General features: G+C 74.0%; 1 protein-coding gene across 1 annotated transcript in view; it reads right to left on the bottom strand.

Moving 5' to 3' along the window:
- Window positions 1–359: 359 nt before the first annotated feature.
- LOC106734226 (basic proline-rich protein-like) overlaps window positions 360–593 on the bottom strand; it is a 6,871-nt gene continuing 6,637 nt past the window's right edge. The window contains exon 6 of the mRNA XM_014585462.1: window positions 360–548. Coding sequence (XP_014440948.1) covers window positions 360–548 — 189 coding nt within the window. The remainder of the gene's footprint in view (window positions 549–593) is intronic.

Consider the following 593-nt stretch of genomic DNA (forward strand, 5'->3'; position numbering starts at 1 on the left):
CCCCCCTCCCTTGTCCCGGGCCCCCCCGCTCTGCCCCCCCGTCCCCCCTCTCCTGTCCCAGGCCCCTCCGCTCTGCCCACCCATCGCCCCTCTCCTGTCCCAGGCCCGTCTGCTCTGCCCACCCGTCCCCCCTCTCCTGTCCCAGGCCCGTCCGCTCTGCCCACCCCGTCCCCCCTCTCTTGTCCCAGGCCCCTCCGCTCTGCACACCCCGTCCCCAGGCCCCTCCGCTTTCCCACCCAGGCAGGCTGTCCAGTGGGCTCGGTCCCTTGGTTCCATCCAAACCTGGGCTCAGGGCCAGGGGTAGTAGGAGGCACCTGGGGACCCCGGCCGTCTCCCTGACGCCAGCTCTCTGGGAGGCCCTAGCTCCACCGGGCACCGCAGAGCCCACAGTTGGGGTCTCGTGTGGACGAGCCGGAGGAGGGGTGCCGGGTGGCGGAACCAGTGCAGCTGAGGTGCAGGGCAGACGGTGGCTGCAGTGTTGGCGCTGCAGGCTCTGGGCCTGGGGGGCCGGCGGGCGGGCGGGGAACCAGGGAGGGTTTGGGGCGGGCCTGGAGGAGGGAGGAGACAGGGGGCTGGCAGGGGGGGGGGGGGGG

The sequence above is a fragment of the Tupaia chinensis genome, unplaced genomic scaffold (assembly GCF_000334495.1).
Source record: "Tupaia chinensis unplaced genomic scaffold, TupChi_1.0 Scaffold149964_1, whole genome shotgun sequence".
In the NCBI taxonomy this organism is placed as follows: domain Eukaryota; kingdom Metazoa; phylum Chordata; class Mammalia; order Scandentia; family Tupaiidae; genus Tupaia; species Tupaia belangeri.